General features: G+C 35.4%; 2 protein-coding genes across 2 annotated transcripts in view; both read left to right on the top strand.

Annotated features, from left to right (window-relative positions):
* Nucleotides 1-5620, top strand: part of LOC132561233 (post-GPI attachment to proteins factor 6-like) — a 33608-nt gene extending 27988 nt beyond the window's left edge. The window contains exon 12 of the mRNA XM_060225965.1: nucleotides 882-5620. Within this exon, the coding sequence (XP_060081948.1) occupies nucleotides 882-1033 (152 nt within the window). The 3' untranslated portion in view covers nucleotides 1034-5620. The remainder of the gene's footprint in view (nucleotides 1-881) is intronic.
* Nucleotides 5621-11197: 5577 nt separating this feature from the next.
* LOC132561221 (mucin-2-like) lies at nucleotides 11198-15117 on the top strand. Its single transcript, XM_060225954.1, has 4 exons — nucleotides 11198-11266; nucleotides 11866-11955; nucleotides 13148-13183; nucleotides 13418-15117. Exons 1-4 carry the CDS (start codon nucleotides 11224-11226, stop codon nucleotides 15115-15117), a joined length of 1869 nt encoding a protein of 622 aa, XP_060081937.1. The 5' UTR covers nucleotides 11198-11223.
* The last annotated feature ends 274 nt before the right edge of the window (nucleotides 15118-15391 follow it).

Below are 15391 nucleotides of genomic sequence, written 5' to 3'. Positions count from 1 at the left end.
TGTGGTTTCATTTTAGTTTGTGAATGATGGCTGTTATGTACGTTTTTAAATGCAGTGTATGATGGATAAGAGCTACACACAACTTTCAATATCATGTGTGAAATGTGGTTATTATACACAGGTTTCAATGTTTTCTAGGTAGGATGGTTAGTATACACAGGTTTCATTCCATTCTTTGAAAGATAGTTAAACATAGGTTTCATTTCAGTATATGAAACATGGTTATGTGCTGGTGTCAATGCAGTGTGTGAAGAAAAATCAGTATATACAGGTTTCAGTTTTCTGTGAAATTTTTATTTTGTCAAAGTACTCAAAATGGATTGTCGTGCAATGGTTTCCTTATCTTGTATGAAACATGGAATTGTACTAAAGTTTCTACATTGTGCAAAAGATTGTTGATATACACAAGTTTTGTTGTGGTGAGTGAAGGATGGTTCAAATAGGAAAGGTTCATTATAACGGAGATCATCATTATACACAGGTTTCAATTTCATGCGTGAAGAATGGTTAATATGCACAGGTTTCAATGTCATATATGAAAGATGGTCATTACTCACATGTTTCTGTAGTCTCAGAATGATGGGCATTATACAAAGGTTTCTGAAGTCTCAGAATGATGGGCATTATACAAAGGTTTCTGTAGTCTCAGAAGGATGGTCATTATACAAAGGTTTCTGTAGTGTCTGAATTTGGTGATGTGTTTGATATACTGATTTGATAAGTTTCTGAGGTTAAGTTTCTATAGTTCGATGAGAGATGAGAGTTTCAACAAGATTCCTTATGATTGAAAATGTGGATCTCAGGTTAGTTATAACATACACATTACTGTGTCACATTGGACAAGTGGTTGGTTTAAACAGGTTTCTCTGTCTTTCCCACAGGGGCCAAACCTTACATGCAACTGCAGACCAGGGGGGAGGACTCTGTCCCACTGATGGACGATTATGATGATGAAAATGATGATGACGATGATCCATATAGGGGAATGAATGACCCAAGCTCTGTTCAGACTTCTCGTAATGTTGTTTTGTAGATGTTTATTGGAATGTTTTTGCTGTTGATCTCATTTTATTTGTTTATTGAAGTAATGTTGATGATGGGTTCTTACATTTTGTTGAAAAAATTATTTTGAGTTCAAAATCAACAATTTGTTATCAGTATATGAATATGTCATCAGAAATGAAACCCTGTGATAATAAGGTACTATCACATCAGTTATATGTAGTCATTGTCAGTGGTTTAAGGTTATAGGCTTCTATTTGTAGTAAATCAAAATGACAGATAATATGTTAATTTATAAACAAATATGTCAGAACCCATGATATGAAATTATTCCTTATTTGAGTCATGCATCATTGACTTCATTCTGAAACATACGTCATTAAAAAGATGTTAATTTATGAACAAATATGTCAGAACCCATGATATGAAATTATTCCTTATTTGAGTCATGCATCATTGACTTCATTTTGAAACATATGTCATTAAAAAGTTATTTTTTATAGTATCTAATATATAGTCATGAAGATATTAGAGTTGAAGGACTTGAGCATTCATGTGTTTGGTGCTGCTATAAAAATGTATTGATTATCTTATTTTTGTTTTTTTCATGAAGGCACATAAGTTATAGTGGCCAACCCTATTTGGTTGTTTTAGGGGCCAAAATAAGATGAAGACTTTCCAAATTCCTAATCATAAAAGATTATCAGATCACATCCTTTGGGTTGTCCTGCATTTAAATGGACAAGGTAGAAACTGAAATGATAATTAAGTAAGATAAGAGAAAAGGTTCAGGCAACAATCACACATGCTGGAAAGCAAGATATCAAAATTTTCTATAGAAGGATATATCAGTATTAATGTATTTGGGAAGAGGTTTTTTAGGTATCACCCCACCTGTATGTCATCATTCAATGCGAGAGGTCAAGGTTCCATGTGATCCAGCATATTATGGTATTGGATGCCCAACTGATGTTTGTTCTAATGCACCGTAACCCCTTAGACAATCTTAATTATGAACACAAAATAGCATATTGTCACTATAGATGACAGTTTCCCTTAGGAACATGATTTTGGTAACTTTTATTCCATAATATTGAATACGTATAGGTATGTTGTTTTAATGCTATTGATTTGTTATATTTGTGAAGGTATGGAGATCAAAATTATAAAATGATGATATATCAAGAAGTTTGTATGTAAATTCGGGGTAGTTTTCACTTTTGTCTATATATCATGTTTGTATTTTGACTTACAAAACTGCATTTAACCATGCATTTGAAATATATGAAAAAAATTTATATCTATGTTTTATGTATCATGTGAATAAGGGAGGCGAGATAATGCATCGGTAACACAGTCACCTTTCACCTAGAAATCTGTGGTTCAGTTTCCCTGTATGGATCACCTGCTGAACCACATGCGTTTACCACAGGTTCTCCATGGGTACTTGAAAGACTTCTTGCATACCTCCATCCTGGCCTACAATATTGGTTAGAAAAGTTGGAAAAACATGGTTGGTAAATAAAGTTTAAAATTCATCATAGTGTATTAGAAAGTGACAATATTCATGAGAAATGTGGATTTCTAGGAGATTGCGTTTGCTTGATCTGTACATACTGGTATATTGTGATAACATGAATAAGACCTACCAGGTAATGCAGCATACAATACACACACACACATATATATATATATATAGTGACTACAATATAGATATTATTACTGTTGAATATTCATTACAATATCTATTTGAAAAAAAAGGAGAAAATTCTTTTCCAACACAATATTAATATCGCTTTCAAAACAACAGAAAAAACGAAAGTTTTATTACAACTATCAAAATATTTTGTAATTTTAAGAATTATATTTGCAATTTAAAATTGATTTGATATGACATATTTTTAGAATCACATTTATATGAAACCATGACAGAAAATCTAGTCTGATCTTGAGTCTTTCTTACAACAATCGTGATTTTGGTATAAGTTTCGTAATTTTCAAACCAGTCTTTGAACGTTATCACCTACAGTAATTCTTAAGAAGTGTAGAGTCGACACGGTTCTTGTGAAGATAGTGTAGGTTTGTTGATGGGACATCCTGGAATCTCGTGGAACCTTTGGTATGTATTACATAACGTTACAATAGATGAAGACACCACATTTTTAGTACTTCAGAGGTAAGATTCACACCACAAATTGTCCTGAAGAAGCCCATATGTTCAGACGAAACAGATAGTGATAAAACTACTAACTTCATCCTGAGCTTGTTGCAATTGACTATTACCTTTAAGTACCTACAGTAATTGTAGTAACAGTCACAATGACACATCAGATGTTAACTTAATGTGGGTGTAAATATCGACTTATTTTCATTTCATTTCTTTTCAAACAGTTTCTTCCCAGTAAACAAAAGGCCCAGTGTACATATATAAGGCCTGTAGCATCCTGGGATGAAGGGCTTCCAATTTGGTTCAAATGATTGTTTTTTTGTTGTTTTTTTTGAGAGTTATAAATGAAGTTGAAGATTTTCAGCTATATGATGATTTCACACACGTTGTTGTGAGATTTGTCTCACGATTAGGATTTATTTTAGGGAAGGAAGTGATGATGTGATGCTAATCCACAGGATTTTGATCCAACAATGAAGAACTCAATCCTCATAGTGCTAGATTTTAGATTTCGTCCCTTTTTTTTTACATTATTTAATATACTTTGCTCTTAATCATTAGTATTATAATTTATTGGTTAATCTTATCATTATTTTCTATTGGTATTAAATGTAGATTATGACAATTACATGGAATGTAATTAATGTTTAACTATGAGAAGGTCGTACTTTTGTATTATAGTGAGTTTATATGCTCTTATAGTGTCCTATCTTCAGCAAGCTAATCACATACTTACAGGTCTGATAAGTAAGATCATTATTTCGGAGCCAAGCTTTTTTTAATTGATATATCAGTTTCTGGATTGCTATTTTGACTCCAGTGACGTTGAGATGTTCCTCTATCCACGTAAACCTAGTCTGTCCGCTATGGCTTTAATGAAGTAGGCATACCGTTGTAGTAATTAGCCAACACTGTAAGCTTCACTTTGCTTTGTGTATCATGATGAATTTGAATTATTATTTGTTTACAAAATGTTATTTTTTTTCATTGTTGTTTTCTTAAGGATTAGATGAATGTACATATATATTAGAATGTAATAATGTGTAAAATGATAATTGAGAATCTTGCTTGTATTTATAAAATCGTACTCATGCCGCAACCAGACGTTTTTATTCCATGAGAAGACAATGGTATGTGACAGGACAGTGTGACTGAAGTTTGAGGATGGAAACGGTTTTATGAATATAGTTGGTTCTATGTTATGTTGATGATTTCTTTATCTGTGATAAATTCATATCTTTCTGTAAAATTCATGTCCCTCACATTGGACTCCAATCTATTCTGATTTATATAAAGAGCATTACAGTTATTTCTAATGGATTATGAATGACTGTACAGAAAAGTGCCAATCTGATGAGCAAGTAATTTTGTACTGAATAAAATAGCATTTCAACTGAATCAATCCTCCAAGACATTACCCCAGATGTTTACAATCATTTTCAGCCTGATGTTTTTAATTTTTGGTACACTGTATAAATCATCATCCTTTCTAGATCTCCCTTTGTATATGAACAAAGAATGTTATAAAATGAAATGTTATATATTACCATTGTAGGTAACAGATCTTTATATTCTAAATAGAGTTTGTAGAAACACAAGCATGATATAAACAAAAGTTTCCTGGCTCTCTGAGGTAAGAAACTAAGGTCTAGTCTCCATTCTCCATAGGGAACTGCTATCCAATGATATGTAAGCAGTTATCTCCCTTATGGTTTCAAAATGAACTTTTGCCTTTTTTAAATGTTGTTTTGTAACTTTTTTTTTTACTTGGATATATACCTAGATGTTATTCAAACTTTAGAATACATCAGATTTATTAGCAGAACTTCCTGAAGTTAAGACATACTGTGTGTTTTGAAACACGAACAGTGATATGATAGGTTGTAAATATATGTTTTTTGAGTATTTTCCAGGTCATATTTAAGGATTTTTTAGGCCTGATCCCATTTAGTCTAGTCTTGTACTATCACGTCAGAAAGTTTATGTTGGAAACCTTTTTTTAAAAATTTTTTTTAATGTCAAAATTAAGGGGCTTATACTCCAATATCTGTCAAAAACATTATATAAGTTTAGATAAGTCTGTAATGAAGGTAATATTGAGGCACATGTTGTATGACAAATTAGTGCACCCATGGACTGCCTGTATCGGCTTTACCATCTCTTAGCAAGGATTATCAGTGTCTTCATTGCTCAAATACACTGAACATTGATTTGATAGATTCTATAGGAGTATTGTGTTTCTTTGCAGCTTTTTAGTTACAAATATTGCTATTATTGTAAAGTTTATGTTATAAAGATGATGACATGTTTCGATGAAAACCAGTTGAAAGCAGTTTGATATGCTAAAATGAATCCATGAATATGTATAACTGAATGTCTGTTTTTGCACATATGTGTACTTATAAAACAAATTAATTATGTTGTTGATTAATTATATATAACATGATGAATAAATACCTATAAATATCATTATTGCTCTTGTTATTGTACAACAAGTTATTAGATATCAGGTACACTCCTTCATTAGCTATTCAAATGGCTCTTCATCCATGATCTCTGGTCCATCCCTCCAAGCGTTCATCCGTGCGTAAACAATTTGTGTTATCGCTATTTTTTGAGAAGTACTGGATGGATCTCTCTCAAATTTCCTATGTAGGTTCCCCTTGGTCCCTAGTTGTGTCCTGATAATTCTGGGACTGATCAGATCAGATCAGGATTTATTCAATGAAGTTTGTTATTGCTATTTCTTTAGAAGTAATTGATGGATCTTTCTTAAATTTCATTTGAAGGTTTCTCTTGGTGTCTAGTTGTGCGCATTTGATTTTGGATCTGATGAGAAAACAAAATGGCCGAAAGACGGTCATCTTGGATTTTGCCTTTGAAAGTTTGTTGTCACTATTTCTTGAAAAATACTTGATGAATCTCTCATAAATGATTTTAGGACTGATAAGAAGAAACAAAATGGCTTCCAGGCGGTCATTTTGGACTTGGCAGATTAAGATTATCATCGCAATTTCTGCAAAGGAATGTTCATATGTCTCGTCATTAAGAGCAAAAACAAAAGAGAAGAGAAAAGAAGGCAAACTATCCAAATTTTAAAGAGCAAATGAAGATCAAACAGTGGTGGGCGCTAAGATTCCTCTGGGATCTCTTGTTCCTGGATAATATTAATCTTTAGTGACATAAAGGTTTGATGTCGTGGCACACTACAATCAAAAGGTAAACTTGTCCTCTAGAAAGTTGGAACTCCTCGTGTAAAGAGACACAAAAAAGCAACCGCTCATTTCAGGTATATTTTACACGTTTTATCGAAAAGAGGAGTTAGTGTATTGGAATTCAAGACTTCAATAACGAATTACCAGTTAGCATTTGCCACTGCTCGGATTGCGCGATATGTCGTAGTGTATAACACTGTAAATATACTGCTGTAAGATTGTCCTCAGTTATAATAATGGGGGTCTTGTGGTCTCTACAGATCGACTCCACACAGAACCTGCCACCTTCAAACCGTTCGCGTTCAGTTATGCAGTTATCGGCGTAAAGTTTGTCAAGAAGCACGCAAACGCCCATCTGAGCGGTAAAGCGTGAATCGCGACGCGTCGGACTGTGTCATATTCACGTTCTGTTTCAATTTTTCGTGAAACCACGGACTTGTATATTAGACTATATTTAAGTCCGTGGTGAAACCAAATAAAACGTTTCATGTACTTATTGGTCTCGATTACCAACAGAATGACTAAAAAGTGACGCCAGTGCGTGAACTTCGCCGGTACCTAGACGTATGTAGCAGAGCCCGATCGGTGAGGTTGGACACAATAACTCAATGACGGCTGAGAAGACGATACACTTTTGTGGACTTCTAGTGTTGTTCATTTTGGGAGTTTCCAGCAATGCATCTGAACTGTCATGTGCATCGTTTGATAATCTAGAAATTTGCAACTGACAATTTTTTATACCGCACTATTCTTTCCAGAAGTCCAAAGAATGATGAACAGGTCTGGATTATACGAAATGCAACCACATTTGTCAGTGAATATGTTCAATCGGGATATGTAATAGTCTAGCGGGCATGACAACGGGTCGTAAGGCAGAGTTCAATCAACCGTGATTGGAACGTCAAAACAAATGATACAATATGCTATTCAACATGGCTAACGATAGCTTATGAATGTTTTGAGATTATTGGCATTTGAAGTTTCTTTTGTGTGTCGGTATAGCATGCTACTCGTAATTATTGGGTATTTATATCAGTTTCATAATTTGTCTTGGTGACTATTTTATATGTTCAATATAGCATAAGTATATCCAATAACATTACGGTACTCTGATGAGCGAAATTATGCCTCCATTCTAATATAATAATGTTCGAGACATAACTTTGAATATGTCTTTATGAAACTCGAGGTTAAAAAAATTAAGTACAACATTAACGTAACGCAGGGTGACTTTATTTGCAATATCTTGCGAACGCATTGTTCAAAAACAATGAAAATCGGTTAAGCAACTCTGTGGGTTACAGTGCACGTGGTCCTGTACCGAATGTTGCATTATTGTACTGCGTGACAATGTCTTCCGGGGAAAGCACGAAACGGGTAAATCTCGTGCACAACAGTGTTGTGTTATTGAGTTACACTGCTCGTTATACCGTGAGGTAGTCTTCATAGAGACACATCATTTTCCGATAAGTTGATTAATTTCTGATATCATTAAGCAATGGCATGGCTAACGGAAGTTCAGAGGGGTCAAGCCATCGCGATGATTATACAAGTTTAAAGGCAAATGCAGGCTGCCAGACATTTCACTGTCCATATTTGTACTATAGAACGTTTTGTTAAACGTCGAACGGAAACTGGGTGGGTTGCTGACAAACCGAGGTCTTGGCGTTCGCGCGTTACGTCACAATGGGCACCTGACTGCCACTTCAAAACTTGTAAGGAAATGATTGCGGGAAGCTGGTCTGCGTGCACGTCACCCGTTTGTAGGTCTGTCCCTTACCGCTGCTCGTCGCCAACGTCGTATGGCTTGGGTGGCTTCACATGCCCAAAGATTATCCCCATTGAGGCATCTTGTTTGCTGATGAGTCCTGGTTCACCCTGTTTCGAACAGACCATCGACGTCGTGTAGAGCGTTTTGCCGCCTGCTGCTGCGTAGTAGAGACGGATATGTTTGGAGGTGGATCGGTTATGGTGTGGGGTGGAATATCACACAGAGTTAAATCACCAATGGTTGTGGTAGCGGGTAATTTAACTTTTCGCTAGGTATAGAGATGAGGTCCTCCGACCCCATGTTGTCCCCTCATTGTAGCAAAACAACCTCACATTCCAGCAGGATAATGTTCGGCCCCATGTAGCGAGGATCTGTCGCGACTTTCTCTCTAACAACAATATCCACCCACTGACTGGTCGCCATACAGCCCCGACCTATCCCCTATTGAGCATTTGTGGGACCAGCTGAATAGACAGCCTCCCTCTGTTACCCTTGCCCAGCTGAGAGCATCCCTCTTAGAAGAATGGGCCAACATCACAAGGAGGAGGATAAACTTACTCATGAACTCCATACCTAGTAGAATCAGGGCGAGAGCGAATGGGGGACATATCCGTATTGACTAACCAGCTCCCACAATCAGCCCTTTTCTATTTCATATTTCGCTTTCAATTCCCTTCAATTGCTCCTTAATACTTACCAGATACAATATTTAACATTATACTCGACGTCTTGTCTAGAATCATCTTCACTGTTTTCCCCGTGTTTCTTTAACCCTTGCGTATACATTGTCTGGGCTATAACTCTGAACCCTGAACTATTTTGATAACGCATAAAACTGTATTATCAAAGCAACAAGGTCAAAGGTCAAATAAATGCAAAATTTACAACAGTCTTCATAATAACTTTTAAGCTGTTAGAAAACATGATTAAAGTTAAAACTTGCCTTTTTCAGTCTTTAGAAGTTAAATTTTAAATCCAATATGATTTCTTAGCGCTCTGTTGTCGACCTGAAATATGCCCTTAAATGTAATAGCTGTAAATGAAACCAACCAAATGCATCACGTGTCTCATCGCATATCATTTAAAAAACTTACTGCGAATCGCTTGTGGAAGCCTTATGGTTCATTTATACAGGTACATGTTGACGCCGCTTTAGTATGCAGTAAAAACCATAATGCTGAGATCCTGAGACCCGGAAGTTAAAAGTGGTGACCACACCTTTCGTCTGCCTACCAAGAATTTGTTACTCTGACCACACCAGAAGATTGAAGGTAATTGTGAATTATTTGTGTCATTGGTTATAGATGCCACAGTACATGTTAGCGGACAATCCTACGGTATTCGCAAATGAAAATATTGTGTTGATATGCTGTTTTTATGGCTCGTTATGTATTCATCTTTTTCTCTGCCTATTGATGTCGACAACATGAAGCCATTTTTCTGTTATAGATATGAAAATGCATCTGATAAATACTATAAAAAGCAGAGTCAAGTTGATTAAGGATATGCTGTTAACAAAGGTTTTTATCTATAATAGTTTCGTTGGTGATGTTAGACATCACTATATATGTCCATATTTTGCCCTGGTTTTAAGGAATTTGAATTTGAATTATGATTATGTTGCCAGGCTAATATTTTCTTGATCTTTTTCATTAATTTTTTCGGTGAAGTTGGTCATACATTTTTGTAATCTAATTGGAAATTATCATTCAACACATACTTAACCTTCTCCTGATTTAGTCTGTGTGTCTAGCTATGATAGAGACACTTTTTGTGTCCCAGATTAGGTTTATGTCTGAGGAGTTTAAATCCCATATCATCCTTATCGGTATATGCTATGTTACCACTGTTTGGTATGCTTTGTCTCCGTAAGTTATGCGTGTTATTTGATACCATCGCCACCCTACCCTGACCAGGTTTTATCAGAATTCTACCTTACCTTTAATATGCTAATACACTATACTGCAAGATCATGCATAATCCCATTAAATGTAGCTCGAAATAGACAAAAATAAAATATTTCTTTAAGTTCTGTTTATATTTTAGGGAAAATTAAAAAGATCGGCAAAGCTATCGGTGCATCTTTTTGGATTTTTGTTGTAATAGATGCAAAGTTTACATATTTTTATCTATTTATTTTGATATTTTTTTTAGTATTTACACTGAAAATTGTCTATAACTACTCAGCTTTATCAACAATGCTATTGGGATAGAGACTTTGCTACAGCATATAACTGTTATATAAGTATTCAACTCTGTTTGAGTACAAGCAGAAAAATTCAAATTATCATTATTACTACAATACGTGATTTAATTACACGAAAATATGTTCTTTCGTTGTAGTTTGATTCTAAAAGTTATAGATATCAAATGTCCTGATTGAACATTACATATCAAAAAGAAACACGTAAGTGTACTATTTTACTTTGGGAGGTTGAATCTTCTTTTAAATTATAAATTTTCTAAACATTTCTCGCAAAGCATATTTTAAGATACTAAATAAGACGAAGAATGCTCCTTTGTAACTCAATCTCTAGAAATCAGCATGAAGTTCGTATATGGTAAGTACCTTCCTGGTTTCACCGTGATTGTGGGGTCTAAGCCATTACTATTTGTTATACAGAGCGTGTCGGGAACAATGAGTTATTAAATTACCTTACCGCTGGTACAGTCCACATTACATCAGCTTTAACCTGAAAATAGAGTTAAAGATGACCCAGACATAAAAACACTGATAACACATGATAATTATATATTGTAAAGATTTTCAAGAAATCTGATCAAACATCTAATGGTAATTCATATAATACATCATAACTCAATATAATTTCTGATATTTTAAAAAGTAATAGTTATTTGAAATAGAAGTCAACAACTTGCCTTTACTGTTTTTGTCTATAAAAATACAGAGAGATATAATTAGCATATTTTAACGATGAATAGGATAATATTATAGTATCACGTGTGTTATATTCTAATTGAGCACGTTTGATATGTCCTGTGTAACCGACCTGTGACGATTATCATATTATAACATGTTACATTACAGACATCTGTAAACACAGAAGATGGACAAACAATATAATCTCGAGGCTGGACGCTATTACAAGAGTAAGTAAAATAATACACGTAATCTATTCTTTATATGTTGTATAGCAACATTAACTTGTGTTTATCATTTTAATTCAAATAATGAAACTTATTATTACTGAATAATAATGATAAATATGACATTTATCAGAAATTTCAATAAGGCTAACATTTAAATCATAGTCATATATACTTGCTTTTCATTGACAAATATATCTAATGTAATAGAAAATATATTCTGAGCTGGCAAAAATGTACCTGTTCGTATTCTTCTTAATTTGGTGACAAAGTTACAATGAAGATAATACATTTATGTATTTGATTTACATAATACAATTTTAATAAAAACTGGGAGTTATAACTCATTTCTGTACACGTGAGCGTTTTCACCACCTATCCATGTATTTTTTTCGTCGTCTTCCTTGATCATGATTATTTTACGGAGTGAACTTCATCACACGTCTTCTTGTGCCAACTAATTGTAGCTTGGCCATTGTATTCATCGCTGTTTCTTGACATGGGTAATAACCTACCAAAGCAATGAAAATAACTTGGGAACAAACATTTCATTATTTAGTTGTTAACATCATTTAAAATATAATCTTAATTTTCACCTCAAGCGCAAGGTAAGAGTCACGTCGCCTGTATCATAGTTCTACTGGTGGTGACTGCTTTGGGGATTTCGGTCGGGATGATTGCCTCTTTAGCAAGTAAGTAGATCCATTAATCAGTTTTGAACCGAACGTTGTGTTTATCGTCTTTGGATTCCGATGATGTCTGTTTTGAAAGCATACAAATGACACAAAAGTGAATAGCACTTTCTAATATAGAATTAAAAACTGACTCCAGTAAAACTAAACACGCTCCTTCTGTCGTAAATGCATAATTTAGTTCTTTTTGGTCTAGATATCCGCTATTAAGACCCATACCATCACCGACGACTACTAGAATGAAAAGAAATCGGGTTAAATGAAAAATTCAGAAAACCATGATGCCACCAACGCCTTTTTGCAGTGGATCTTATTTCGGTGCCTTCTTATATAAATATATCAAACTGACGTATATTTTAGAAAGTAGAATTCAATAAATCTAAATTGGTTTCGAGATTCTGATATTCTATTCATTTATGGAACTCTGAGTTCTTTTGTTTTTGGGAGCTCTTGTTTCTTGAAGTTATGTTTGTAATAAAGGTCTGTAAGTTCTGGCATGCATTTTTATATCGGAGCTCTGGGTTCTAATGTTTTGCTGTGCATGTAGCCTAGTCCATCCTCGGTACTCCAGGGGTTACAATCACTTTCGCTTTAACTTGTCATGGCAAAATTGAAGGCACGTGCGAAGTAATTTGACCAATCACAGCCTTTCAAGATCCGCTTGAAGATTACAAAGGATCGACATCCAACTTCAAGGCCATTACAATATACTATTATGCGACCTCAAGAGTTGTTTGATGTACATCAAAGAATCAAACTAGTCTTGTCCACAAGGTGTCGCAAATGGAACCTTCAATTTCCAGGGGTGCAAATTGTGATTGTAACTCCTGGTGTATCAAGGAGAAGCCTCGTCAAGACTGAGGTTTAGGTAGTTATATTTCTTGAAATGGAGAAATAATTCATTTTTAAGAACACCGTATGAGTATTAACTAAGCAATGTGATATAATAGCATCAAATCATTTTTTCAAGGTTCACTGATGTCATTTCACTATTTGTTGTTTTACCAAAGATGGCAACTTAAGGTTAAATCTTGTTGGAAGAAACTGTATAATGTGGCCATGATGAACAGTTGATGGGTCTTAAATCATAGTAATTATATTGACTTTTGTGTAAGATGAATTAATTGGAAAGTAAATATGATAACTAATAAAGTAACAGTTATAATGTAGATCTATTCATTACATTTCACAGCAACAGTAGACGAAACGCAAAGTCAATCGGACATGGGTAAGAGTAATTCCCTTATTTCTTTTCTTTCTTGAAAAAAAACCAGGAAGCCTCTACATTACATCAACTGAATGTTTTGGACTTATTAGATTGCAAAATAATGATATTGAGGCACTAGAAGTTTTTTTTATTTCTTGTTGTTTTCCCTTGTTGCACAAAATTGTTTTAAAAATGGCACTGTATTTTTGTTTTTCTAAATTAATAGATTAATGAATGTATGTTTCTTGTTTTTAGTTTTCAATGGCGTAACTAACAATATACCGACTTCCCGACTTTTCACTACTACTAGCACTGCGAGAGTCACAACAAAGTCATCCACAATGTCAAGGGAGATAACAACTACAACAGCGCATGTTGAGACATCTACCACAATGGCTATGACATCAAAGCCGACAACAACTAAGCATACCGAAACCACAACTGCCGATGAAGCTGAAACAACGCATCTACCAGCGCCGACAACAGTAACTGAGGTTAGTAAATCAACGCTGGATTATACAACGTATCCGTCAGAATCTACAACGATCAAAGATGTTGATACCAGATATTCGTCAGAGATGACAACGGTCCAAGATATTAAAACCACAGAACTCCCAGTTGATGTCAATACAACGCTACCGCCAGCAGTGACAACGATAAAAGACGCAAATACAACGTTACCGCCAGTATCTACAACGATCAAAGACGTTAATACAACGCTACCGCCAGCAGTGACAACGATAAAAGACGCAAATACAACGTTACCGCCAGCAGTGACAACGAACAAAGACGTAAATACAACGTTACCGCCTGTATCCACAACGATCAAAGACGTTAATACAACGCTACCGCCAGTATCTACAACGATCAAAGACGTTAATACAACGCTACCGCCAGTATCTACAACGATCAAAGACGTTAATACAACGCTACCGCCAGTATCTACAACGATCAAAGATGTTAATACAACGCTACCGCCAGTATCTACAACGATCAAAGACGTTAATACAACGCTACCGCCAGTATCTACAACGATCAAAGACGTTAATACAACGCTACCGCCAGTATCTACAACGATCAAAGATGTTAATACAACGCTACCGCCAGTATCTACAACGATCAAAGATGTTGATACCACATATTCGTCAGAGATGACAACGGTCCAAGATATTAAAACCACAGAACCCCCAGTAGATGTTAATACAACGCTACGGCCAGTATCTACAACGATAAAAGAAGTTAAAACAACGCTACCGCCAGCAGTGACAACGATAAAAGACGCAAATACAACGTTACCGCCAGCAGTGACAACGAACAAAGACGTAAATACAACGTTACCGCCTGTATCCACAACGATCAAAGAAGTTAAAACAACGCTACCGCCAGCAGTGACAACGATAACAGACGCAAATACAACGTTACCGCCAGCAGTGACAACGAACAAAGACGTAAATAAAACGTTACTGCCCGTATCCACAACGATCAAAGACGTTAATACAACGCTACCGCCATCAGTGACAACGATCAAAGATGTAAAACCATTAGTGACAACGAACAAAGACGTAAATACAACGTTACCGCCTGTATCCACAACGAACAAAGACGTTAATACAACGCTACCGCCAGTATCTACAACGGTCAAAGATGTTAAGATAACGCTACCGCCAGTATCTACAACGATCAAAGATGTTGATACCACATATTCGTCAGAGATGACAACGGTCCAAGATATTAAAACCACAGAACCCCCAGTAGATGTTAATACAACGCTACGGCCAGTATCTACAATGGCCACCACTAACACAATGCAACCGACAGCTTTGACAACAGCCAAGGATACTAATACAAGGACGGTCAATGATCTGACGACCACACTACCGCCAGAATCGACAATCACCACTAATACCAATACAGGTCAATCGCCAACGTCGACAACGAACGATGATACAACATAACTGTCGGAGCTGACAACGACTGAAAAGGCCGTCTTGCAACCAGTGGTATTGATAACGGTTAACCGTATTTATACAACTGATTTTCTAGTGGTGAAAGCTGTGCTGCAAAGAAGAGTTTTACTAAAATTTTATTGAGATTTGTTTGCGGGATTTATCGCCTCTTGAACAATCACAATCATGATTATGCGAGGCCTTGTGCTAGTCCGCGGCTATGAAGTGAAGTGACATTTTTGTTAATATATTGCGATTTAAAAACAACGTTTAGCAATTAACT

The sequence above is a fragment of the Ylistrum balloti genome, unplaced genomic scaffold, assembly GCF_031769215.1.
Source record: "Ylistrum balloti isolate Yb309-2 unplaced genomic scaffold, AGI_CSIRO_Ybal_v1 Utg369668, whole genome shotgun sequence".
Lineage (NCBI taxonomy): Eukaryota > Metazoa > Mollusca > Bivalvia > Pectinida > Pectinidae > Ylistrum > Ylistrum balloti.
This window is presented reverse-complemented; position numbering and strand designations above follow the sequence as displayed.